At 33.8% G+C, this 26,689-nt stretch overlaps 3 protein-coding genes across 3 annotated transcripts; 1 reads left to right on the forward strand and 2 right to left on the reverse strand.

Annotated features, from left to right (window-relative positions):
* Positions 1-6,646: 6,646 nt before the first annotated feature.
* LOC144453582 (steryl-sulfatase-like) lies at positions 6,647-8,486 on the reverse strand. The gene is made up of 2 exons (XM_078144904.1): positions 8,337-8,486; positions 6,647-8,045 (listed from the first exon to the last, which is right to left on the reverse strand). Exons 1-2 carry the CDS (start codon positions 8,470-8,472, stop codon positions 7,687-7,689), a joined length of 495 nt encoding a protein of 164 aa, XP_078001030.1. The 5' UTR covers positions 8,473-8,486; the 3' UTR covers positions 6,647-7,686.
* Positions 8,487-9,943: 1,457 nt separating this feature from the next.
* On the reverse strand, positions 9,944-13,838 carry LOC144445393 (steryl-sulfatase-like). Its single transcript, XM_078134935.1, has 3 exons — positions 13,550-13,838; positions 11,373-11,495; positions 9,944-10,707 (listed from the first exon to the last, which is right to left on the reverse strand). Exons 1-3 carry the CDS (start codon positions 13,836-13,838, stop codon positions 9,944-9,946), a joined length of 1,176 nt encoding a protein of 391 aa, XP_077991061.1.
* A 5,997-nt stretch (positions 13,839-19,835) lies between these two features.
* Positions 19,836-25,721, forward strand: LOC144448714 (fumarate hydratase, mitochondrial-like). Its single transcript, XM_078139017.1, has 9 exons — positions 19,836-19,958; positions 21,467-21,592; positions 21,871-21,981; positions 22,595-22,771; positions 22,902-23,057; positions 23,334-23,445; positions 23,737-23,817; positions 24,120-24,323; positions 24,811-25,721. Exons 1-9 carry the CDS (start codon positions 19,854-19,856, stop codon positions 25,236-25,238), a joined length of 1,500 nt encoding a protein of 499 aa, XP_077995143.1. The 5' UTR covers positions 19,836-19,853; the 3' UTR covers positions 25,239-25,721.
* The last annotated feature ends 968 nt before the right edge of the window (positions 25,722-26,689 follow it).

A 26,689-nucleotide genomic window follows, 5' to 3' on the forward strand; every position in this document is an offset into this window, starting at 1 on the left:
ACTTGACATGACGTCATCTTGAAGGACCCGACATCCTGTATATGACGACACAGCATTACTCATTACCGAGACTACACGTGGATTTATAGAAACAAATGTTTTTTTTAAATAACAATTATCATTGCTCGTTTGTGATGCGTAAATATCTGACGGAAATTGTCCTAGCATCTAAATGTGCCGGAATTTTGTCATTATTATATCCTTACTTAAATAGATTTAAGGACAAATACGTCTGGTGGAAGGCAGAACGGCGTCATGTATATATCATTTCTATATTACCGGTATTGGGTGCGTGTAATACCGAATAAGTGAAATCTTGTTGATACAAGGCAAATGCTTAATACCCATTGGTGCATATAACACTTACTTGACCACTAGCAGTAATCAGAAAGACTTGAAGTGTAACTTACTATACTAAGTGAGAATTTGACCGCCATGCAATACAAAGTCGTTCGGAAAAGAATTAATACCATTAAAAAGATACAGTACCCAATACGATATTTCGACCAGTAACCAACTTACAATTTCTCATTTGTCTATTTTTGTATACAAATCTACTTTGAAGACACTGTTATATGTGTAATATCTATTTTATGTGTCATTAGTGTTATTACTGTATTATTTATACTCTTTATTGTCGAATGATGGGCGGTGATCCTATTCTTATGAAAGAAATTCAACCAATCAAACATTTAGCACCGTCTCAGACCACTATAATTTGTTTAGTCGTCTGAGGCATCGTGTAGGAGGACGGTAACCATCATCTAGCTAGCCGCCCAAGTTGTACAGATGAAATACATCCCCACGTACTGTATACGATTAGCTTGCGAAGTGGTAAAATTTGAGTGAATTTTTCGATTTGTCTGAGATTTTAATGAACGACGATAAGAAGACTGACTCGCTGCAGAGTTCCGGATTTTACAATATCCAACGTGTGACACACAGCGAATCGGCACCTGTTGCATCATTTAACTGTAGACTAGCCATGGTATAAGTATCATTGGCATGTGGAGCCTGTTGATTTGGCACGTGGAATATATTTGTCAGCCTTCTATCATAATGTCAAAAGTAGGCTAATCTCAAAGAGTCGGTAGTTTTAACAACAAGTTTTCACCACAGTCACTTGTGGGTGAATATCTTATTCAAGGATGGTCCTAGTACCACACTCTGTACTTGTCTGTGCTAGTACAAAACAATCACGTTAGGTTGGGTTTTTACGACCGTCGTCGGCATTTGCACATAAACGATAGTATAGTGTAGTATAGTATATTTTATTTGACATGAAAAAATTAAAAAAAAAAACATTATCTAAAGTAAGAACAACATACAAAAACAACAAAAACAATAGATAATTATAAATATTATATAAAACATAAACGATGTATCCTTGATTAGAATATTAGCACAAAAGTGACTGTTTTTCTGTCTCATCAGTGTCCATAGAGTTGTGTTGTTTCAATTTTAAGTTTTGTATAAAAATGATAAAACAAGGTTAGTTGTCGATATTTCACTTTTGCTGTCAATTTTTTTTTCTTGTCAAATGAAAAAAAAAATAGCTTGGCATCATATAAGACTTAGAGGCCGTGTAATCTATCACCAATCGTATACACATGAGGTGTATTAGCCAATCGTGTTTTTTTCCGGAGTATATAGCAGGCATCGACCCGTACCCACACCCCCTCTCACACGGGGCTGTGACCCACGTATTCTCAATAATTAAAAATTTGAATGAAATTGATGATAGATTTCTATTTATAAAAATGTAGATTTAATTCCGGATGTGACATGTGGTTTCCATAGAAAAACTATATTTGAGTAACAATGAAATATGTGCTGGTACATGTATGTTGGCCCAATAGTAAAGTCTCGCGAATAACTGTTTTATCTCCCATGTACGGTATAAGCTCAAAGCTTATACCGTACATATACATACTAGTAAATACAGTGTATCGTGTTACATCTGAATTTCTGCAACCCCCAACAAAAGGCGTCACTTGTTATTTTAACATTTCGAAATAAAAAGAAGATGAAGTGACGAACGTTGACAAAGATACTGATTACTAAGTAAGTTACACTATGTATAACGTGACGTTGTTCGCGTTCAGAATGGTTGTCATAGCAACAGTAGAAACAAAGGACTTGTGGTATGTTATGAGTATGTGTAGTCGTGCCTCGTTTAGGCATTCCACTCATTTGGCACGTGCGTTGATCAATTCAATGTATTTCTTTTCTTAGGCCAGAAATTCTGAATTCAACCGATCTCGGTAGCACTTGAAGTTGTCATGAATCAATGGGATGGGGGTCATACTTGAAGGTGATATACATCGAAATTACTTCACTTTGTCCATCACGAAGAAATGAAATGAAAGGGCCATACTATATATATGGTATGGTATGGTATGGTATGGTATGGTATGGTATGGTTTGCTATGGTATGGTATGGTATGGTATGGTATGGTTATCTCTTAAAAATTATATTGCTTCGGATTCAAGAGATAACATTTCCCCTCCCAGGAGTAGACAAGATTTTTTCCAACTGCAGGGCTGATTTTCCTCAAGGTAGATCAAGATACATTACCCGTCACCGAAGTTTATTTAATCACAGTCTCTTGAGGTTTTATCAAGGGCTTGAATTATAAGTGGAAAACTCAAATAGAAACTGTAGTGAAAGTATCACTGGTATATTTTCTTACAAGTATTGTATGTCATCGAGCCTGAGGGGAGATACATTGTATGTGAGTGCTGATAGTGTTGAAGTCAATGACTCGATAGCATTCCATGTACGTACGTTTAGAAAAATAACTCTTTTTTGTGTGAAATTCAAACCCAACAGGACAAAAGCCCATAATTGACGAAAAAACCGAACATTTCGAAACATGGCCAAAAGTATTCAATTTAAGTGTGGTATTAAATTTTGATAATGTATTCCCCCAAGATGTGTTCGCTACTTTGAAACAAATCAAAGCACGGCTCACTCCGTTCACCCTCAGACAAAGTTGGGGCAGAGGTTCATTACATGTACTAGAGTACTACCAGTTCAATGTCTTCCCAATGTGTGTAACCAATGGCGACCCCTTCTACCTTCATGATGTAACGCGTGCATGACAAAGCCATGGGCATGGCCATTCCCTTGGCAAAGCTACAAATGTATGGACACAGAACTCCGGATAGAACTTTACATTTTCTGTTTGATAATTCTAAATCTGGCGTGTATCGGTAGAGGGCACTGTATCGATTTTGTAACGAAATAATCACAGACATCACCAGAAATGAGAGATGAAATTGCCTTGGTGTCGTGGGACTTGTCTATGTCTATCCACTGTGCGTGGCATCGCTACAATAAATTGTTTCTTTTCCATTTGAAGTTGTCTGAATGTGTGTAAAAATCATTGTCTCATGAATGAGGCATCTTCATTTTCCCTTTCAAGTTCATATGATTGGGTTAATAGTAACATGTTCACAGAATCACTTATTAAAATCAAAAAAGTAAACCGACGCGCGCACTCGGCGTGCATGTGTGCGTGCGTGTATGTACGTATGTGTGTGTGTGTGTGTGTGTGTGTGTGTGTGTGTGTGTGTGTGTAAAACACAAATGTACACATGGTAGATGGACTTTAAATCCAATGTATACTGAGGGGAAAAGAAAGAACACACATAACAAATTAGATTTGTCAAACATATGTATATTTCTAAAATATCAAAACTGGCATTATGTATTTACTGATGTTGTCAAACTCAAAGGTGACAAGCAATACCATTTAAAAGGAAATTAAATAAATATATAACAACAATATTAGAAGTCTTTACTCACACAATATTCTACAAAATGGCAATAAAGGCTTACAGAAAGGTTTTCACTTGGAAAACATTAATAACTTGTGCAACTTACTTATGGTCAAATTGTACATAACATAACATCAGTTGATAACTTAAACTTTTATTCTTGTTTTCATGTCTAACATTTTCTATGTTTGAATCTACCAAGCAATACACTAGACTTAGGATAACATTTAATATTTTCTATGTTTTGAAATCAATAGTAATGAACTTAGCTGCTAGACTTGGAATATCATTTCATAATGATATTTTGTATATTTAAATTTGATAAGCAGTTAAAGCTAATACTGTTTCATACTTTCTTGTTAACAGAGTAGATTTATTATTGTCAGTTCTCACATGACAGACAATAACACTTCCATTGAATGCCATTAGTGGCTGTCCCACTGAGTGCCATTCATGGTTGTTCTATTGAATGCCATTCATTGCTGTCCCATTGAATGCCATTTGTGGCTGTCCCACTGAATGCTTTCTCCATACAGGTTATTCAACTTCAGACACTCACACCTCCTCTCAAAATGCAAAAATCTGGCTGTCCCAATTAATGGATTCTTGCTCCACTCATAGTTATTGTACTGTGAATTTGTAGTGGTCACTCACAGTTTCACCATATACGACTGGAAACCACCTTAAGTTATTGCAAGGCTGATCAACTACTGTTCATTTTACGTCAGATCACATCACATTCAGGCGTAAGGTTTCAACTTCCTTTGGTGTATCAATTTCAAACACAGCCAAATTATGCTCAAAACAATTGACAATGGTAAAATAAAAAGTATGCACTTTAACATCCACACAAATTATATAACCTAACACTTTGTATGCAAACTATTTTTTTTATGTCAGACTTAGTCTAGTTCAGAAATAGCACAAGGTAGTAATGTGATCCCAACATAGCAAATGATCAGCCATACATTTATAAGGCATGCATGCATAATTTAGTAGCTAGAATTATATATATTGCATATTACAGTACTCCCTGAGTATTGTTTTGACCCTGTCATCAAATGACCTTTATACTTGTAATACTGTATTTAGAATGTGAATTTTCACATCACTGTCTATTCTACAACTCCCAATTAAAAACATTGAGATTTTACTATTGAAACTAATACTTGAAAACAAGTCTGGAAACAGGGGAAGTTGTAGTATATTTATCTTATAGTGTTACAATGCCCAACAAGTAGAAATAATGTATGTATGTATGTATGTATGTATGTATGCATGTATGTATGTATGTATGTATGTGCGTGCGTGTGTGTGTGTGTGTGCATGCATGTATGTATGTGTATGCATGCACATACGTATGTACGTACGTATGTACGTACATATGTACGTACGTACGTACGTACATACGTACATATGTATGTATGTATGTATGTATGTATGTGCATGCACGTATGTATGTATGTATGTATGTATGCATGCATGCATGCATGCATGCATGCATGCATGTATGTATGCATGTATGTATGTATGTATGTATGTATGTATGTATGTATGTATGTATGGATAGATGGATGTATGTATGTATGTATGTATGTATGTATGTATGTATGTGTGGATGGATGGATGGATGGATGTGTGGATGGATGTGTGCATGTGTGTGTGTGTGTGTGTGTGCGTGCGTGTGTGTGTGTGTGTGTGTGTGTGTGTGTGTGTGGGTGTGTGTGTGGGTGTGCTGTATCACTGTAAAGCCAATCATGAATATGACAAAACCTAGGTTACAATGTAAAGGCACCATTGTCAAGATATTTGTGTGAAATAGAACTCACAGCCATGAAAAGCATTGTTTTTATAATTATAGTAAGTATTAATGTGTGTTGAAATGAACACAGATAAGAATACATAAGGTAACAACTAATAAAACCGATGTCATAAAAATGAAAAAAAAAAGGCATGAAAAATGTTCTTAACAATAGAATAGTCCTGAGAATTGGAAATGTCAAATATAACGATATGTTTGTACTTGTGTATAGGAAAGAAACAATCTATTTATCAACACCAACAAATCATCTCTTGATTCCCTGTACTCTATATAAAACCACACTTGCGATAGCTGTTACTAATGCCAACATTCACAAGAATAATGCTCATCATGTTTCTACCCAGAATCCTCTAATAGAACTCCTACAAGAACTGCATTGCATCTGCCTCAATGTAGAGAAAATTGTAACATGGAAACCCACTATCATGAAAATAATATGTACTAGTATTATTCTTCTTGACAGTTCAAACAAGTAAGGATTGTTACAAACAGTTTGAATTTGAATTTTGTTACTTTTTGGGTGACTGGAATTGTCACATAAGCTCAAACAACAAAATTGATAAGGGTGGTGGTTGATTAAAGCCTTTGAATATATATAACATTCTTATACCACATTTACATGTAAATGAGGATGATATGATGAACAATTCATCATCTACACAACCCTAGAAACATTGCCATCAAATGACTGGTAAGTTATAATGGGCAAAGCCTTTGTTATACTGTCCATAATGCATTCACATTGCACATAGCATGTAAAATTTAGTGCAAGATATAGGAAGGAGTTTTGATGTATACAAATGGCTACTTGAGCTACTGTATCAATCAGATGACAATTCCTAAATATTACAACCTGTTAATACATTGCCACAAGATTTCAATCTTTTAGCTACAATGCGTCACATTCGATACTAAGTATCAAAAACTGATTCAAGGTTTTCATTTTTTAGCTACATGGTCTGTCAATACTGTGTCACATTAGATATCAAATCAAATTCTATCAAATACTTCTTTAAAACTAAACATCAAGTAACACCCCATCAACAAATGAACAAAACAAACTGATATATACAAACATATTTTTTAAAAGAAAAATAAATATAAAATTAACAGCACACATTTGTAAGTCTAATTTAGTTATTATGTTCCCTTTCTTTGTTGTACCACACAGCTAATTGCTATTTCAGTCAAAATTGGAGTAATGTAATAATATGACAACATACAAAATACTTACTTAAGTATTTAGAGACTATCTAAATATCTAGCTGCCATTTTGAAACACCACTGAAGTTCTTTTTTTTAAATACTTGTACAAATATTTGCAACTCTTGACAAGAACACCATTTCCTTTCACACAATATCACTAGTGTTTTTTCTAAATTTTTCAAATATTAGAACATCAACAGTCACAAATGATCAAATTACAAATCACACAATAAATAATTAACATAATTGGTACACATGTATTTCAGGTGTTCCTTGATAATATGTGAAAGTGACACACACATTACATCACCTCTTTATCTTGTGTTGTTACTGACCATTATATTCCTACATTACTAACTGAAGGTAAGATTGGTTTATCACGAAATACCTACAACTTCCTTTATCTCTAATATCCTAATTATACATTAATTTGATTAAATGCTAACAGCTATAAAGTGTACTAGTATTGATGTGTTGCACACAGTGTGCGTCAATACAATTTCGGACCCGTTGCATATATTTCAGATGTTCGGTCAATCACTTGAAATGTTGCAAATCTATGGCATCTACGCAAACTTACTAAACGCATGGAAAATGACATGGAAATACAGAAATACCAACTAACAAATGTTGGCAACTTTGCACATACATGTTTAAAACACAGGATCAAAGCACACTGATAAAATAGCTGCTAAGGAAACACCCTGTAATGAATGTTAACATCCTTGCACAATGGGGTTTAAAACACTCACACTATTGTAAAGTACACCAACAATACAGTTCTTCAAGAAATACCAAGTAATAAATGTTAGAAACTTGACATAAACGAGTTTAAGGAACATGCATCATCCTGGAGTACATTGACAAAGCAACTGCTAGAGATACTCTGTAATATTTTCATCTTCTCTACAGTAGCACAACGGAAAATTACAGCAGGGTTGTAGCCATGGATACCACCATAATTTCCTATATGCATATTGTAATGGTACATCTTCCAATGTAGCCAAATGGTCACCTACAGCTTCCTTAACTCTTTCAACAATTGCTGTATATCTTAAATCTTCATTACTTAGGGGGTTTCTTTCTGATGGGTCATAGGTCACATCATAGACCAATGGCGGGTCGTGATGACTGACATGAGGTGACCAACACTGACATACAAATTCTTCAAAACAGCCTTCTGTACCAGGTGTCCAGTTTGGTGTTGCATAGAAAATTTTGTAAGTACTTTTACCTATGAACAAAAACACATATCATGAATATTTGAAGGAGAGAGAAATATTTTTGAATAGTTTATTTTTGCAGTTGTGGCAAGTATTTCAATAGGCTTTAATATTTGAATGCATAATTCAACACTTTTCAAGATCTCTCTGTGACCTAGAAGAATTACACTTGGGCTTTCCCGGAGAAAGAGGTATACAAATAACTTAACTTGTCTCAGATGCTGTAAACCTTTGTTTTTGAAAGCGGCATTGTGGCAGTTACGAACACTGAATCACTTTATAAATCATTATGATTGTCTTACCTTCTCTTGGTCTATACCTTACAGCATGTAGATAGGCACCACAATAATGGAACATAAACTCATGAGCTGAAACAGTACTGCCTTTTGCCATTAGCGGCATGAGATCTTTACCATCCATAACTCTGTCGGTTGGCATGGCAGCATCTGCAAGATTCATCATGGTTGGGAAGACGTCCAACATACTGGTAGCTTCTGATACGTCGACACCAGCCGGAATAATTCCTGGATACATAGCTAGAGTAGGAACTCTCAATCCACCTTCCCAGACCTGAGCTTTTCCACCTAGCGAGTTGATTTATACAAATAAGTACTTAGCAACAACACAACACTTTTGAATGTACAAAATTCATAATCACATAGATTTATAAGATTTATAAATGTAAGAGTTGCTGCAAATATCTCTATAAATCTTCTACTCATACCAATTCAAAAAGGTACATTAATTACACGTGAAGCTTCTTCCAAAAACATTTAATGTCCAGTTAATTTTACTACCCAGTAGATGTAAATTCTGTTTTTTCCATGAATGGTGTTGCTTTGATTTTAGGGGTCAAATATATTGTATACTAAACTTATACAATGAAATTCAAATGACCAGTGTGAAAGGAATAGACTCAACTGATATTTTCAAGATAAACTCAATTGATTAGACCCCTGTTTATATAAACAATTACACTCTTTGGCATGTCCAATCACAAACCCTACACATGTAGGGTTTATGGTCCATTTCAAACAATTAACGCCAAGTGTGGTATCAGATTACAGGAGATCATAAAATATATGTCCTGTTTTCAATCTGAGTATAAGGTTTAATCCATTGTATTGCAAGATTGTCTATAAAAATAGTGTGTCTAGTAAGGTGGTCAACTTCACTTAGTCTAGATACTGTCATCTTGTATTTTATGACCCCCTTTACAACTTCCTTTCATATGCTGGTCAGTTGAATTTCATTGTATTTATGTAAATATATAAAAGACACTAAATGCACCTGTATTTTACAGAGAATGGTATATACAAGTGACATGCTGTTGCAGCACCCTGTCTTTAGAACAACTTGTCACTTTGAATCTACCTTTTGTCCAATCTTTCTGATGTTAAATCAAATCTTGAAACATATGTTTTTTAAATCAGTCTGCTTTTATCTGACACTACGATTTAAATTTTTAAAGGCATGTATAATTTTATTTTCATTTTTAAAAACATTTTTATAATGAAGATAATCTATAGACAAGTCTTTTTAAACACATAACCCCTAAAGTATTTTTAAATTACCTTATGTGACTGCATTGTGGCAGGATTTAAAAGAAATTGTGACAAAAAATAAATACTGCAAAGTGTCTGTAAATAATGCAAGAAATGGCTTGATTTTGATAACTGACCCTGAAGGTCAAGGTAGAAGTCTTAAGAGAAAGTGTGCACCTGATATTATGAGTATGGGGGTAGACACTTGAATGGAGTATCTATATCGTACAGTTTTGAGTTATGCAGTAAATACTGATTTTTAATTACAAATATGACAACCATTTGGCACATTTGCATATATCCCGTATATGTCACCTTTGTACCTGGTTTGATTGAAACTGCACATGATCTGTACTGAATATCATTCAAACAACACAAAATTGTAATTTTGGTAGTTGCTGCCGGTAATAGAACAAGGACATGTACTGCATACCTTTATAAATACCATTATAACCGCCTTCTCTCTGTCCATCAAATCCCAACTCTTCAAGGTGAGCTCCATTGTCAGACGTCAAAAACACAAACGTGTCATCTTTCAATCCTAACTTTTCTAATGCTGATAAAATTTCACCAACACTCCAGTCAGCTTCTTCGACATTATCTCCATATCGCCCATGCCGACTTATTCCTTTGAACTTCTGCGAGCTAAATAATGCTGTGTGTACTTTAGCATATGACATAAAAAGCACAAAAGGGTCATTTTGGTTTTGTTGAATAAATTGCACAGCCTGTTTTGTAAATCTAAGCGTCAAATTTTCAAGAACCACTGGTTGTTCTACGACATCGTAGTTCTTCATCAGTAAACAGTTTATAACTCTCACACCTTTTGTGGCAATAATAGGTGAAAGTAGAAGAACAGTTGCCATGACTGTCAAACATATCAAACCTCTAGTTGTAATATATTTCAATTTATATAGAAGCAGTATTGAGAGGAATATTACAGCAGCAGTACAACTGATGTTTTCAAAAAGAAGTGGGCACCAGGCAGTGACGACACTTCGACTAGTGTCAGCTCCACAGTCTCGTAAATTCGTCAAGGGAAGACCATAGAAAAAATCAAAACCTTGCTGCAAGGGGTGATGACAGTAGTCTTTTGAATTCCCACAGTGTAGTCCCATGTGCCATTTACCTGTGAATTAACAAGTAGAAACTATTTACAAACAAGTAAACAAATGATGACAACACCTACATATCAAATATATAACTTAAAATATCCTCCCCATGGTACTTATAAGTTTCTTAGGAGGTAGGTTTTTTAGTAATACATATTTCTTTCATTTCTTTGCTTGCCATTTATTTTTCTCTAAAGTTGAGTGGAAATTATTATTATGTATTCATAAAAGTATTATGAAGTTGTACTTTTACTTGTGTTATTTGTGACATCAAAGTTGGAAACATTGTTTATATTACACTATATCATGAAAACATACGACAGCCAAATATGAAATAATAATATAACCACTCATAGATATTCTTACAGGTGTAGGCTACATTTTTTATTGTGGTGTAGATTTTTTGTCTTTGATTTTTCATCTTTCTTCTTTGTCGTTAATATTGTAGCTACTGTATTACAAACTATATTATGAAAACATACAGCAGTCAAATGTGAAATAATGTACTGCTTTTTGATATTTGAATAAATAATTTCTTATCCTGGTGTACTTGGTGTTTTCACCTCTTTGTACTTCTTTTTTGTTGTCTATATTGTAGCTACTATACATTTGAAAATGAAATGTCAAAATTATGAACAGAAAACAATTACATTAAGTCAAATATCAGAGACAAAATTATTACCTATCAATGCTGTTTTATATCCAACTTGTCTCAATTCTTCAGCAAAAGTAGTTTCATTTGACGGCAGTCCTGCAGTTGCAGCAAGAAATGGTATCATTCGAAAACGCCCATAACCTAACATTCCTGATAATAAACAAAACAAAAATAGTATTATGGGATATAAGTCTTTGTAGCATTTTAAAATATAAATGGGGACAAAATTGTAACTTGTAAGACAACTATATTTCTTCTTGTAAATTCATTCTTGATCAGTTGTGTTGTGTCTTTATTTGGCGAAATAGTAAATCTATTTTTCTAAAATGTTCTCTTCATATCCAGCACTAGACTGTCGACAGTCTAATCCAGCGCCATAATCAAAGATTATATTGTACATGAAAATGATTCCTATAGAAAGTGGAGATCATGGCTGTGAGAGTTTCAACATGTTGATACAAGTAGTAAAAGGGTGTTGGAAGTGTATCTGATAGTAAGGAACTATTGCCTTGTTTTCTTCCCCAGTTTACATCTTTATTTTGGTTTTGTTTGAGTACCTGGTTTATTAGTCATATTTTCTATTTTTAGGCATGTATCATAACAGTATGCATTTAAATTTACAGCCAGTGCTACTATTTTAACATACATAGTGAGACCATGATTCAAAAGGGATGCAATAAATAAATAAAAGAATTCTTTTCATCACAACAAGTCAAGTAAATCAATCTATATTGTAATAATGGCAATATTTTGAAATGATGAGTTCAAATTAATGAAAAAAAGTATGAGGTACCACTATGTAAAATTCAACTAGTGTTCTGAATGGGAGTACAAACAAATGTGAACATAGGTGACAGGCAGTGTGTATTGCTTAACCAGCAAATATAGCTGAGTTCTAAATATATTAGACAAACATCTATACACAAAACTCAGACATATCATGCCTACATATATCTCTCCGGTGCTTATGATGTTACCTACAACTGTATCTTTCTTTGAGTGACTGATGGTAACCAGTGTGACTGAACTACTTACTGTTACCACAATGCTTCACATATACATTGTGTAAATTTGCGTTTATTGCCTACAACTATTTTTATAACCACAAACTAATTGCACTCTGGAATCTGAATTTAGCATTTTCCAACAATTAATAGTCCTTGATTTACAATATACTGTTCAAGCTGTATAAATACAAAGTTAATTGATTACATTGGTTTATAAATTATAACCACTAGCGCCTAAGTACATGATGTAAACCTGGAAATGTTTGGCTAAAGACTTACTTTCGATTACTTTATTGGAGAACAAATCCACAAAAATAATTAGTGACTAAAATGCATTCTTGTACATAAACAAAATGTACAAATCTGGTCATTAGTTAAAATAGGTCTTTGAGAACAAGCCGAAGACTTTAAAATCACAAAATTTTCTAGTACCAAAAATATCCAGGTTTACAGTAAAACAATACTGTTACTAAAAGTTGATAAGATAGAATGTTCTTAGTGCAAAAAAATTGTAAAAATAGCTGTTTTGGGAGTAACTTTTCTCAGAGCTGTGTAGGAAATGTGTGACATGTTAACTGTTTACTCTTAATATTTATTATCCCATTCAGTGACATTTTTTGAATTTAAATGTCAGGGTAATAAATCACACTTTATTTAGTTTACAAATGTGATATTGTGTTCGTCATATCTGTCACAAGCAGTCACTCTGCCAATACTAATGATCTCAGACTCTGTATTGTTATTCCATGCTTATATGCATGGTTGATGAATATGTAAATTATATGCAAATGAAGCACATGAATGGGCACTAATTAAAGGCATCACATATTCAGGTCAATCTGCTCTGGTATTTTTAACTGTCAATTTACAAATGACAACCATATTGTTAAAATGTATTTAGGTAATATTTTTGGTCAATATTACCTGATCATATATCTTCTGAATAACATTTTGATTTCTAAGGTAAATTTTCATCATTAAAAACATGTGCACATTTTTTAAATATGAAAACAGCTATGCCTATTATAACTGTACTTCGGTAAAATATCATTTTCCTTTTATTAGCCTGTAAAATGACTACCCTTTTATTTACAGTCAAAAAACGAGAGAGTTTGTTCTCAACAACCACTGTATATCAAGTTTTCTTAACACTGTCTAGTTTCTGAAAATAGTAAATGGATAAGGTGTGATATTTACCTGATCTTATTGGATGCCTTCCTGTGATAAATGCAATCCGACTTGGTGTACATAATGGTGCAGGTGCCACATGGTGGCTTAGTTTAGCACCTTGTCTGGCAATGCTATCCATATTAGGTGTACGAATTGTATCATTTCCAAAACAACCCACATCTCCCATGCCAAGATCATCAACCATCAGTAACACAAAATTTGGCTTCTTTGGTTTGGCAGATGCTTCCACTGAGCAAAAGAGAGTCACTAATACACCCAGTAGGGTAGAAAGCTGTGCTAGTTTAGTCACATTCATTGTGCTTCACTTGCAGGTTTCAGTCAAAGTGCTTGTAAATAAATACTGTATCATACACTACCCAAACACAATATGATCATAAAAATGTCACCAATTCTACTCAAAAATACTACTCTGCATATCATGCACTGACATGTTAAAATAACAAATCTGATATTTTACAGAACTGTCTTTTAAAAAAAAACCCCACCAAACTGTAGCTATATTTAGCAATATAAAATATTTAATGTGATTGATGGAAGGTGAAGTGTCCAAGTGAATTAAAATCAAAAGACAAGTTGAAGGCCAAATAAATTAATTTTGAAAATACTATATCCTATATTGGACAAAAATGCAGTGTTGAAATGAAATATTTTAAAATTTGTACATGTGTGTGTGTAATTATCTTTATGGAAATAAAACTTCTAGGTTAATTCAATTTCTATCTAAAATGGTATTTTAATGTGTTTGTCATACTATTAAGGGATTAGTCTACAAGTTAGTTTGACGTTCATGAAATCATGTTGTCTTTCTAGTTGTGTGTCTGGTAGTGTTAGTTGTTGACTGGGTGTGTCAGAACATCATGTTGATCTGAAAAAAAGAACAAAAATATGATTAATACATAAGACAGCAATTTAAAATGAAAAGTACAAACCAAAAGGAGTAACAAGATGACTGAAAGGTTACTGATACCTATGAAACAACCCATTCATTCACATATATAGATATATTGATATATACATGTAGATAAATGTAGATATATGTATATAGATACAGATATATGCATGTGCGCATGTGTGTGTATGTATGTATATATGTATGTATGTATGTATGTATGTGTGTGTGCGCACGTGTGTGTGTATGTATGTATGTATGTATGTATGTATGTATGTATGTATGTATGTATGTATGTATGTATGTATGTATGTATGTGTGTGTGTGTGTGTGTATGTGTGTATGTATGTATGTATGTAGGTATGTGTGTATGTATGTATTAACTGAGTATAGCAAAAATGTGCGGGGGTAAACTATGTTCAGTACATTATATGAAGAGCAGTAACAAGTAACACAGTAGTAAGATATTATTGGAAGAGCTGGTAACTTCTAGTTTCACACTTCACAGTGACTTTTAGATGACTAATTGTCTGATGTTTGATATATATATACACCAACGTTCTATAGACATTCATAATATTTATCAACATTCTAGTTTCATAACAACATTCACACAAACACATATATGAATACATAACAACCAAATACCACTATTGATAATCATAACCAAAACTACAGCTTCCGTTGTCATACATTAATTTAAAAAATAGCATTAATGAGCTGTCTGACCAATAACTAGTTGACATGACAATAACACTATAGACACTGAATAGCAAAGTCAACACATCATGAAGTATCTATATCATACTCTTTTGAATACATTAGATATCATAGTCCACTAAAGTGATAAGTCTCGCAATCATCTGCACAGACTGGACACCTATCTTTGACTGCATGGCCTTACAGTATCATAAGATCATGACACTCGACCTTGTTAACATAGCAGATTAGGGTATGACTTGGTGCTATAAGATATGATAAGGATTTTTTGCCAAGGACAGTCAGTAGATAGACAACGTACGTCTGATTCTCTATATCTTTCATAAATATCACACATCAAATTGTGGTTAAAAGTGAGAAAGAAATAATCATATCACAAAATTTCTCACCCTTACATTTTATGACTTAGAAACACATGGCATGTGAATTCCTGTATAGGACTTTGGTTTTTGAGATTTATATAAAAGTACATGTACTTGACTTTATGCCCTTTATCTGTCATAATGTTGACACATTGTTTGACATGTACGGGATTAGCAGTCCTCTACCGGAGCTAATATTAAAGTTTGTGTAGCGGGTTATAACCACCTCCTTGTCTGAGTTGCCGCTGAAGTCTTATCAGTATTGGATAGTGTAAGACAAAGGGGGACTTAGAAGGTGTGAATTGGGTTGACCTTTGTAGTTCAAGTAAAACCAGTCCGGCAAAGTCAGAAACCATATGCCTGCACATGGAAGTATAGAAGGGGAGCCTCCATGGTCTCAAGAATGAAATGCAAGAGTACGACCCGGACCAAAATAATTTGCCAAAATTACGAGGAGAACTTAATTACGGAGAAAAATAGTTGTGGCGAGTAGTATTAAAAATAAGTCATACTACTGTACCATGAATGGAGTAGTGACTGCACAGTAAGGGTTTAAGGATGAAGGGCACAACTGTTACCATTCAAAAGAAACGGTAAACATTTAAAAAAAGAATTTTACACAGATCTTCAGATGAGCTACACTATATAATATAAGACACATCTCGTTGTTCAGTCATATCAGGGCTTGTGAATGTTGTATGGCTTATTTCTTCGCCGTGAACACTGCATGCTGTGTGTGTCCTCACCCGAATGTGTACACTTTTATCTCAGTTATTATCATCACCTAGCGTGGCAAGGGGTGAGACAGTGTGTACTTTATCTTAATCTAGTCTAGCAAGGGTGAGATGGACTAATCCTGCCATCCTGTGAACTTGTCGGGCATAAGTACAATAGACACCGGTGGAAGGATAAACAACGCGGCTCCGCCTTGTTGTTTATCTTTCCACCGGTGTCTATTGTATACTTATATAATACTATGGATGTCCTCAGCTGAATGCCAAGTTTAAAGTCAACATTGACTATACCAATAACATGGCATTGGGAGTGATAACACAATATGGATAGGACATAATACCCAGGGACAAAATACATATACTTCACCATATTTCTTTACATATAACTGTGTTGCTAAGATGCATATTTGTTACGTACACAAACTTTATCCCTACATTCTTTAAGTAACTGCATTAATTTATCAAACTGATCAATTATACCATAATTATCACAAGTGCTGGTATAACTTAATTAATGAAATTTATGAAAAAATCATTATGTAATGTTTATCATAATGAAATGATTGCATTGTGTCATGTTTTATGCAAAATTAAGGGCTCACAAGGAACTTGTTAATTAACAAATGGGATAATTTGGTGTAAAAGTTGTGTTATGATAATTTATGAATATTTTTTTTTTAAATAATTGTTTGTGCTGCATATCAATTTTCCAATAATTTTCTATGATAAGCCATGAGTGACATGATTTTTACAATATTTTTCATCGAATTTACAAAGTATGATATATAAATAAAAGGTTATTAAAGGTTATTTTGAACATTAAAGTGATTTCAAAAAAACATCACAATAATGTTACTATACTGTTGCAATTAAGTGATGATGGTTCTGCTGTCTTCGAAATACACATCAAAACGTTCAATATTGCCGTTACTTTCCCCGATTTTTTCTTTGATATTACTGGAACTGGTATAATTATGTTGTTCTCCAATATTTTTCTTCATTCAGCCGCAAATACTCATGACCTAGGGTTGTCAGTACTCATCTAGTGACTCGTAGTGACAAGAGCCCTCTTAGGTTACTCATATTCTCTTTGGCTAAATGAAGAAAAATAGATTTTAGATTGCATACATCTAATGACTTTTTTCCAGATAATTTAAAGAAGTAATTCACTACATCCTACGTAATGTCAGATAATTTGGCAAAACAGTTTACATTAAACGAATCACAATCATCATGTTTGAATTCACTGAAGAAATGTTACAATATTGCTGGCATGTAAATCAATTTTTAGATTCTCCCAGGTAGTACCACACCCATACCAGTGAAGACAATAGCAGTACAAGTACACCTAATCTTTTGAAAACAGATGAAGGAATGGTCACACCATGACGGTATATATTATACCTCCATGGTCACATCAATATACTCAAGGTTTTACAAAAAGACTTCTCTAGGTACAGATTACATTTTTTAAATATTCTTAATATCACAAATCAATAGACTAAACATTGTTGAGACTTGTCTTCATGATATCTCAACTAAACTATAAAAGTAAAGCACAGAATTGGAAAGGACAGGGCTAAGAGGCAGGATAACATGCAAGGTTATATAATAGTATAGATAAATGTATCCATGGACTTACAATAAGATCAATAGGAAAGTGAACAAAGGTCAACCCTATTTTAATGGCACACTTTCACTGCAGACTTTGAGCACATATTTGGTCAGTGCAGTGCTTTCTTCTATGGTTTCAGTAACAACTACACAAATTGCGCCTAGACGTAGAAAGCATCATCACTTCTATGGGGTTTATATATTTTCAAGGTTTCCTCTAGGCATGCATGCTAATGATCCCTAGAGACTTATCATGTGTTATTTTCAGTCCTTCATTTAGCTATGTTCTGACTTCCAACTGTCTTCCACATGGGGAAGCTAGTGGTTCTCAGCTTGTGTTTCATGAGGCATTTTTTCATAAAAATACATATATGACATTCATTAAAATTTTAAAAAGGCCTTTGGAAAGGAAAATGAATTGCAACATACACACCTGAAAATATAGTCTCTTTGGTTACACAATTATAATGTACCTTCATTAATTAATCATGTAATTGTAAACTTTCCCTCCTCATCATAATCAACACCATACAATAATTACATAACAATTACATAAACTACATCCATACACATGAGCAAATCAACAAATTCAAAAATGTCTAAAGAAAGGAAATTGAGTAAATATTAAAATTGTCTACCACTTAATTAAGCACTGCTATATGTGCTGACCCTCCAGTAGCTCCATTCAACAAATGAAAGTTGTTTGTGTATTTTTTTTTATCAATAGTGAAGCTTGTATATTCCATTGTTTTTTCATGATTTCTACCATATGACTCTCTCTGATAGTGTGTGCAGTGTATAACAAAACAATGATTTAATTCAATGTATGTTTGCCTACACTTTCACTGAGTAGTAAAATGACAATTGAAAGAAATCTTTATTTACTGATGTTACAACACTTTCATACAATGTACTTCTATGAATTTGTGTGTGTTTATATAAGAATTAATACGGACATACTGACTGATTTAAAGAAATGATTACTCTAAAACATTTTACATGTATATTATGACATATCATGTGGAGGGTAGATATTCCACATTCAACTTGTTAAAATAAATGTGAACAATATTTTATTCTTTTTTCATTACAATTCATAGTTTATTCGATTTTTGTTTACTTGATGAAGATACCAACAAAAGGATGGAAGATGATGACACACATCTTCTTTATCACTATCTTTTGGACTTTTGGTTCTGTTTTGAAATGAGGGCCAAGGGTTATCAAATGATGCCACATCATATCATGCTCGCACCGGTACATTTTACTGGTGTCGTTTAAGCTTCTATAAAAATCTTACCAAGTGCAAATAAAAATCACGCGTATTTCATCTTTCGTGCAGAACTTAACTTTCATTCTCCCAAACACACATGTCAAGTTCATTCAACCGTATAATATTCACATGATATTATGAACCATCCGTCAGTCCACCGACCAGACTGCATTGTAAAAACTACTTACGTGTAAATTTCGTCTTGGATACCACTTTCCTCAGAATTGACAAGCGATCCTAAAGTTGATCTTCTTCGTTGAGCTATGAATACATACTTGATAGCAGCATGACATGTAAGATTGAGAACCACATTGCCATTACCTTCGGTTGTCACCACACTGAAGCATGCACCACTAGTTGGGTATCTGACTCGCTGTAATTATTCACTTCACCTTTCACCTTTCTTATTTGCATATTCATTATGAACATATTCACAGATTTTTAATCGGATGTTTAGACACGTTAGCATATACGGCATGAAACAAAAGAAATTACCATTTCAGTACAAAACATAAAACGTGCCGAGCATTTACATATTATATCAACTCTTGTGAACATACACTGTGTGGATATGGATAGTTGTAAAGGTTCCACTTCCGGGTTAAAGGTAACGGTTGCAAATACGCGGATATGTCACATGGTACGGTACAGGTTTATTGATGGTAGTAAACTTTGCATACGTGCGCATTGCCTATTTGATTGTTACGTATGTGCATAGATGGTGGTGATTGTCAAACTATTGGGTACTCTCACTACTTCCGTCAGTGTCCTGAGAACGTGTCGAAAGTTCGATAACTTTGGAACCATAACATTGAGAAGAATGGTAAGTGTGTACTCAACAACTAGAGTGGAATTTGCGTGGACGTAGTCGGGACAATTCAGTATAATATTTCACTCACTCATTAGGCTGTCAAAAGAGTCACAACATGAAATTGTGACGCATAGCGGCACAGCACACGTGGATCAGTCATAAGGTTTCTCTGTGTCCCTCCCTTCCCCCAAAATGACAGACAGACAATCACGGATAACATGCATGGGCATTTTATCCAGTTTTTAATGATAATAATAATAATAATAATAATAATCTTTTTCGATTAATAATCTTTTTCGAATTTGTAATACTCTCCTCTAAAACTCTAGTCTAATTGTATGAACGTTACATTTCTTCTGAATTGTACCATACAGTACACTCTTTGCTTGTGTGTGTTTTAATATATCGTGTAATAAAAATGTATTGATAATTTGATTGATTGGTTGTTTGACCTCAATCTGGTAGTGGTCAACAAATACTAGCAATGTATAGCCACTGAACCAGCATGATTTTTTAAAAAAAAAATGATGGTTGCAAATTATTTTTGTTCAAAAAATATTTTGCAAATGAACATTTCTACTCAGAGTGAAAATTTAGCATTTTTTTTCTCTTGAAAGTTGAAGAATTTTTTTTTGACTGTGAGTAGAAATTAAATCAGAACCTTGCTCAGTAACTTGCTCAACTTTGATTTTCAATTTTTTTATTTCCTGCAATGGTTTATGGGAAATTGATGATGATATGACATGACAAATACCTTAATCTAACTAGTGTTGATAAAGTACAGACAATGTTACTAAGGTAGCTATTTTATTACCCAAACTCATATTTATATTGATAGCCGTAATCAATACAAGTGTACTACAAGGCAGAAATAAGTGTCTGGACGTTACTTTGAAGGCTGGAACTATCATAAATCACAATTAAAATATACGTTGCATACTTGCACCGCACACGTCTTACACACATTAGATTGTAAATGAAGTGAGACATAATAATGATAATATTAACAATATTTATTTCTTAAAAAACGCCTTCCATAAAAAAAGTAAAGAAAAGAGTACTGTAAAATCACTAAAATCAGAACCCCCCAAAAATGTAAGGAAAAAATAAACCGTACAATTTAAGAGCACTAAAAAGCAATGACTTTATTATAAAGGTCATGTTAAAATATGAGTAGCTACTTTGCATAATATGAACTTTCTAAAACAAGATGAATTTTTAGACCAGACTTAAAAACATTCAAATTATTAGCACAGTGGAGTTCTTGTGGCAGCCTAGTATTCCACAACCATGGAGAACAAATAACCAAAGATCTATCCCCAGAAAACACTGTATTACCAATCGGTAATATTATATACTGGGTGGAGGAAGAATATCAAAACCATGGATGATGTATCATTGGTCAGGATTTCACTTTGTCTCTGATATGACACGTGAATTGTGATGGCACATGACTTTTGATGTCTGACTATGAGGTAGGTGTACTGACTGCCTCTCTTTATTTCCCCTCATCTCTATAGACTACTTTCCGAACTGAACAAGACAGCTTTGGACCCATACAGGTACCAAGTGATAAATACTATGGTGCAAATACAGCAAGGTCTGTGCGCAACTTTCCAATTGGAGGTGTCAGTGAGCGGATGCCTGTAAGTATATAAGTCATGTAAACTTATTGTTAATCTAAAAATGTTTCAGAAAATGTGACATAACATAAAAAAAATAAACAAATCCCACAACAAATATGGGAAAATTACATGTGATAATCAGATATGGAAAATATTACATGTAAATTTTCCAATGACATTATAAGGGATACTAGTATCACCTTTCAAAACTATCTGTAGTTAAAAAAGGTTGATAGATAAAATCTTTTGTATGAATTGTCAAAAGTGAAGTTATATTGAGTATTTGTTGTACACTGTAGATACCCTTAATCAGAGCATTTGGTATTCTGAAGAAAGCTGCAGCAATAGTCAACAAGGACTATGGGTTAGATCCTGACAAAGCAGATTATATAGTGAAAGCAGCAGATGAGGTAAGAACACACACACTAACAAACACTACAAAGTAATCAGGTTCTCAGTGTTATCTTATCAGTGAAGCCATATGGATTATGTAGAATAAATCTTTTGTTCTGGACCAACTTTTTCTATAGCTCTGTCAGACAGTCTTTTGGTTATTATTTATACCTAAATGGTAATCCTAATCAGGACTGGGCCTTTATTGTGTATTTCACTTTATTTTTAGTTTTACTGTTGGTACACGCAAAAAAAGATATAGAGAAATAGTATGTTGACTCAAAAGAATAACTTGAATTATTCATGTACAGCAATGATACCAACAAAGGTAATAAAAGTTAATGATAGTTTCAAATCATTTTTCCATCTCTTGTTTCTTAATTTTATAGTTCTTCAAATCCCAATCAGTCAGATATTACTGATGTATCTATGAAAGTTGGCATACATAATGCAGGTTTGCGAATTTGAAATGTACATTATGTGAAATGTACATATTTTTAATAAATGAAACAATACTGGAATTCTTCTATGCTTTCATACACAATATCTCATTCAGTCAAGTCATGATGGTTTCAATAGCTCAATGCTTTAGGTTGTCATGTTATAACTTGTGTTTTTCACTACTGTTAGGTAATATGTGGTAAGTTGGACGACCACTTCCCATTGGTGATATGGCAGACAGGTTCTGGAACACAAACCAATATGAATGTGAATGAAGTGATCAGTAATAGAGCCATTGAAATGACAGGTGGTGTCATCGGTAGTAAAGATCCTATTCATCCTAATGACCATGTCAATAAAAGCCAGGTATGAAACATGATATGTAAACCCAGTAGAAAAAAGCAGTAATTCAAATATTAGATACTCAAAATTAATGAAAAAACTGACAACACTTTCAAAAGTTAACAATAAAATCTGTGTTTCTTTCCTCAACTAGAGTTCCAATGATACGTTTCCAACTGCCATGCACATAGCAGCAGCCCAGGAAATTAACAGTCGGCTACTTCCTGGTCTACAAATACTCCATGATGCTTTAGAAGAGAAATCCAGGCAATTTGAGAACATTGTGAAAATTGGAAGAACACACTTGCAGGTAATTTTGATGTTATCTGTCTCGTGTATGAAACACCTGATTTGATTTATTGAGTGTGAACGTTACTTAAATTCAGGGAAAAATAATTAAATAGTTGAGAACATTTTCCTGTAAAAAACTAAAGCGAATAACAAAGTCAAAACGTTGGAAGTATATGAGACATAAAAAGTGTTGCTGGTCTAGTTCTACAAATGACATCGTATAGGAATACTTTCACCCACAATTCACATAGATACAGGATTTCATTTCCTTGGTTTTTCCCATTGTCTGTTATAGGATGCTGTTCCATTGACTTTAGGACAAGAACTAAGTGGTTATGTAACACAGATATCAAATGGTATTCAAAGAGTATGTGCAACATTACCCAGGCTTCATCAACTTGCAGTAGGTATGTGTTCCACATAGTAAACTAACTGTAAACATTTTATTTCAATTTTACGTTTCATTGGGAAATGACAAATTTTGGAGTTTACACATGATAAAATTGGTTGCTGTAATCTACTTTATACTCTAGTTGTTTTAATCTCTCTCTGTTCTGTGATTGGTGGCTGTAATCTCTTGTGTATTCTGATTGGTTGTTTTGATCTCTTCTGTACCCTGATTGGTTGTTTTGATCTCTTCTGTACCCTGATTGGTTGTTTTAATCTCTTTTGTACTCTGATTGTTGTATTCTCACCAGGTGGTACAGCAGTTGGTACTGGTCTAAATACAAGGGTTGGATTTGCAGAGAAAGTGGCAGCTAAAATTGCAGAACTTACAAGTAAGATAATGCATATACTTTAACTCACTGTAGCCTTGTAGGTTGATGTAACATTCCTTGACTGGCACAACTGAAAACCAACACAAAATTGAAGAGATGATTTAACACAGGAATCATGTAATCATGGAAAGTCATTGCATTTTCACACTACTTCTGGAAAAATAAATTGAATGTATTTCTGAAAATTATGGAAAATGAAATTTAGTAAATGAATAACAATAGCATTTATGTTTTATAACTGGGAAATTTAGAAAGCTCTACATGAAGAGATATTTGAACTGACTTCTATTCCTTCCTCTCAGACTTGCCCTTCACATCAGCACCTAACAAATTTGAGGCCTTGGCAGCCCATGATGCTATGGTAGAAGTACATGGTGCATTAAATGTGATTGCCTGTAGTCTGATGAAAATAGCCAATGATATCAGACTACTTGGTTCAGGCCCCAGATGTGGAATAGGTGAATTGGTTTTACCGGAGAATGAACCAGGAAGCAGTATTATGCCAGGTAATTGTAACATTAGTGTTTGGACAGAATGTAGAACAGTGGATTGACTGTACATTAGATACACATTGTATTCAATGTTAGGGAGTTAGGGTTAGGGTTATGAATAGGGTCTGACTCCCTAGCATAAACCTAATTTGTGTTGCCTTCAATAGATGGACACTATTCTATGTGTGTTTCCAGTATTTTGTAAGGTTGTGTGAATAGCCAGTTTTTTGAAAGTTTTCTGAGTGTTTAGTACTTTATGTGGTTCACTTTCCATCATGTGGTAGGTTTATGAAATGTTTGGAGCTGTAATGTAATAGAAGCATTTTCAACTAGCTGTGAATATTTTCAAATCATATTTTCGGGGAGGACAGATTTACCGGTAAAAACTATTGAAAATATTTTGATTAAAATATATATCAATTCAGTGCAATATTACTGTACAAAACTTTGTAAATATTGTTCATAGAAATGGTCTGCTAAACAGCCTCCTTTCTTTTCATAGGTAAAGTGAATCCCACACAGTGTGAAGCTGTAACCATGGTAGCAGCCCAAGTGATGGGTAACCACACAGCAGTTTCTATAGGTGCAAGTAATGGTCATTTGGAACTCAATGTCTTCAAACCAATGATAGTAGCCAATGTTTTACAATCACTGCGTCTCCTTGGTGACGCAAGTGCTTCCTTCACCCAGAACTGCATTGTGGGAATCCAACCAAACACCATCCAGATAGGTCGGTACTTGAAGGAGTCTCTCATGTTGGTGACAAGTCTCAATACACACATAGGCTATGACAAAGCTGCTCAAATTGCCAAGTTGGCCCACTCTGAAGGCTTGACACTGAAAGAGGCCGCTTTGAAACTTGGTCATCTTACAGCTGAACAGTTTGACGAATGGGTGAGACCACACAGAATGATAGGCCCCAAAGACTGATTTGAGAGACACTTCTAATACTAACATACCATCTTTGGTATAATTTGTAGTTCATACTAACATACAACGTCCCCCACAATGCAGTATCCTAAGTATGAGATTGTGTGCCTTTATCTAAATCATATCACGTAGATGTGATGTTTGTAATGTGCAGCTGTCAGGCAGACAAAATCAAGAGACACACTTGCTTTCGTTTGATGTGTTCAGTCAAGTTTTGTTACTTTTCAGCACCATTGCAATATTGGTACCTTACCACCGGAGTTAAGAAATGGTTCCATATTTGCTATGGTAAAATCTACTAACACAGTAAAAGTACTTATCATAAGTACTCTCTGAGGTATTTTGTGTCAAAGTTTTGAGGCTTCTGTGTAACAGTACATTTCTTTTACATACTGAAAGCAAGGCTAATTTGAAATTTAGACTCCATGTAGCCCAAGTTGAACTTTTCGCCATTTTGTTTCTATAAGTTCATTTCTAGAATAGTCTAGAATATTTGCCCATGAAAATATGATTATTAACACAAATTTTTGTCATACTTTGTCAAAATCATCCCATGTTATGTATAATTGACCGATTTATTAATTGTTTATTATCTGTATGGTTTCTTGAGGTTGATTAATTTATTACAATAGATTCAGTATTTAGACATGCAGCATACATGTATATAGTGTATATTAACAAATCATGGTGACACAAATATCCGTTATAGCACTTCAAAAATCAATATATCCTCAGGTGTAAAATGTGAACAAAATTATATATTTTCAATAAAGCATAATTTATGCTATATATAATTTAATAACACAGTATATATATCCTAATAGACTTATCCAAACACATTTCCCAAACAAGACAGGAGCAAAGTTTTCTTTCAGTAAACCATCCCAGCATACACTTTTCCTACAGTTGTCTGTTTTGTTTTTAAGTGATAACAAATCTTAGCAATGTTGTTTTATTTCACGCTGTGTGCTAAATCATTGTAAGGTGATTGTATTCAAACTACGTAGTAATACCTTGAGCAGTGGACACTTTCTTATGAATAATTAATGTCAGTAAATACTCTTGCAACTTCATAATTTTTGGCCCAAAACAATGTTGGCTGCTCAACTATGTTCTGTACTCTCATCTCAGTATGTATGAACTTTGTCAATTGATCCCCTAGGCAGAGCTATTTTTACCAAAACATTTTTTTCTGAAAAAACAAAGAAAATTTGCTGAATATGGGAATTCAAATATTGAGCTTTTCCTTTTGAGCTTATAGACACTGATACTACAAATAACCCTATTGTGTGTGATAGCTAATAAAACTGCCAGTAACCATTCTTAATTCAATTTTTTTTCTACTATGATCTTGGGTTCATTCTACCTGCACACTTTTCACCATTAAGTTACCCAATGTCTTTCTACTGGTGATTTTTACTAGATTAATGATTCCTGTTTGTTTTGCATAC

Source organism: Glandiceps talaboti, chromosome 2 (assembly GCF_964340395.1).
Source record: "Glandiceps talaboti chromosome 2, keGlaTala1.1, whole genome shotgun sequence".
NCBI lineage: Eukaryota > Metazoa > Hemichordata > Enteropneusta > Spengelidae > Glandiceps > Glandiceps talaboti.

Bases quoted from the DNA above. Each gene is read 5' to 3' on its own strand.
- LOC144445393 (XM_078134935.1), bottom strand. From the start codon at position 13,838: ATGAATGTGACTAAACTAGCACAGCTTTCTACCCTACTGGGTGTATTA. The intron at 11,496-13,549 runs GTAAATATCACA...GTTTATTATCAG, and splicing joins AAGGCATCCAATAAGATCAG to GAATGTTAGGTTATGGGCGT. The intron at 10,708-11,372 runs GTAATAATTTTG...GTTAATTCACAG, and splicing joins ATATAAAACAGCATTGATAG to GTAAATGGCACATGGGACTA.
- LOC144448714 (XM_078139017.1), top strand. From the start codon at position 19,854: ATGGTGGTGATTGTCAAACTATTGGGTACTCTCACTACTTCCGTCAGT. The intron at 21,593-21,870 runs GTAAGTATATAA...TGTACACTGTAG, and splicing joins GTGTCAGTGAGCGGATGCCT to ATACCCTTAATCAGAGCATT. The intron at 22,772-22,901 runs GTATGAAACATG...TTCCTCAACTAG, and splicing joins ACCATGTCAATAAAAGCCAG to AGTTCCAATGATACGTTTCC.
- LOC144453582 (XM_078144904.1), bottom strand. From the start codon at position 8,472: ATGCCAACCGACAGAGTTATGGATGGTAAAGATCTCATGCCGCTAATG. The intron at 8,046-8,336 runs GTAAGACAATCA...TTTTGTTCATAG, and splicing joins AAGGTATAGACCAAGAGAAG to GTAAAAGTACTTACAAAATT.